At 30.1% G+C, this 1,306-nt stretch overlaps 1 protein-coding gene across 1 annotated transcript in view; it reads left to right on the forward strand.

Moving 5' to 3' along the window:
* Positions 735-1,306, forward strand: part of LOC107610535 (ervatamin-B-like) — a 1,964-nt gene continuing 1,392 nt past the window's right edge. Inside the window, exon 1 of the mRNA XM_016312581.2 lies at positions 735-1,207. Coding sequence (XP_016168067.1) covers positions 757-1,207 — 451 coding nt within the window. The 5' untranslated portion in view covers positions 735-756. The remainder of the gene's footprint in view (positions 1,208-1,306) is intronic.

Here is a 1,306-nt window from a genome sequence, read left to right on the forward strand (position 1 = left end):
ACGTATATTGCAAATTTTATATTGTTTACTATAATTATTATTTATGAAAATGTTTTAACCTTTTAAACCTTAATCATTATCCAAAATAAATAGAATTCACAAAAAAAAAGGTTCAATATCATTTTTATAATCATTAATTAAATAAATATTTAGTTATTAAATTCCTTCACGTGTTTCAAGGAGTAGCAAAAAAAACAAAAAATAAACTCTGCAATTTATCAAAACAATAGCAGATATTGTCTTTTAAATTTTCTTTCTCTAGACACTTGGTAGTTTTTTTTATTGACAACAAATATATATAGGTGTAGAAAATTTTCTTCTTCTACACCATAGAATTCACCAAATTTTTATCTTAAGATTCATTAAAAAAAAAGATAATGACAAAAGTATAAAATAAAATAGGATGAAATTATATTTAAATAAGATTAATACAACTGTATGTCAACCTCTATAAATCCGAAAGAAAATTCGAAGAAAAAGTTATTATTGGATTCATGTGTATGCCCATATTATCGTACTTGGTTAGAAGTGGATATCGATGTTACTGGCATCCGATTAAAACTAGTGGCATAAATCTAACCAAAATATAAATGTACTAACAACCAATGCTGCATATTCTTGTTCCTTGTAATAATAACGCTAGCTCAATTATGTCTGTTAATTCAAAGGCGGCAATCTCCATATATAAATTAAACCATGGCTTTGGTACCAAACTGCCATAATTATAATAACCATATCATTAATTAGCCTTTGCAAATGGCTTTCCCTGGCCAAAAGCAATGTTCTTTAGCCATATTATTATCCCTAATAATTCTTGCTGTTGGGATTTCGCAAGTGTGGTCCCGCAAACTCATGAATGATGATGAGGCATCTATGCAAGAAAGGTATGAAGAATGGATAATAAAACATGGGAAAGTGTATAACAATGATGAGGAGAAGCAGAAACGGTTCTTGATATTCAAGAACAACGTAGAATACATTGAATCCTTCAATGCTGGTGGAGACAAGTCTTACAAGCTTGGTATTAACCACTTAACTGACATAACCGTTGAGGAGCTTAAGGCTTCCCTAAATGGATTCAAGAGGCCACAAAGGGGCTCTACTCCTCCAACACCATTCAAGTATGCAAATGTTGAATCCGTTCCTCCATCCATTGATTGGAGGAATAAAGGAGCTGTTACTAGTGTCAAGAACCAGGGCTTTTGTGGTAATTAACATCTCATAAACTTGAAAAATATATTATTATTGTTATTATTATTATTTAATACATTCACAGTGTAAAGATTTTATTTGATAATCTAAACTC

The sequence above is a fragment of the Arachis ipaensis genome, chromosome B08 (assembly GCF_000816755.2).
Source record: "Arachis ipaensis cultivar K30076 chromosome B08, Araip1.1, whole genome shotgun sequence".
NCBI classification, from domain to species: Eukaryota; Viridiplantae; Streptophyta; class Magnoliopsida; order Fabales; family Fabaceae; genus Arachis; species Arachis ipaensis.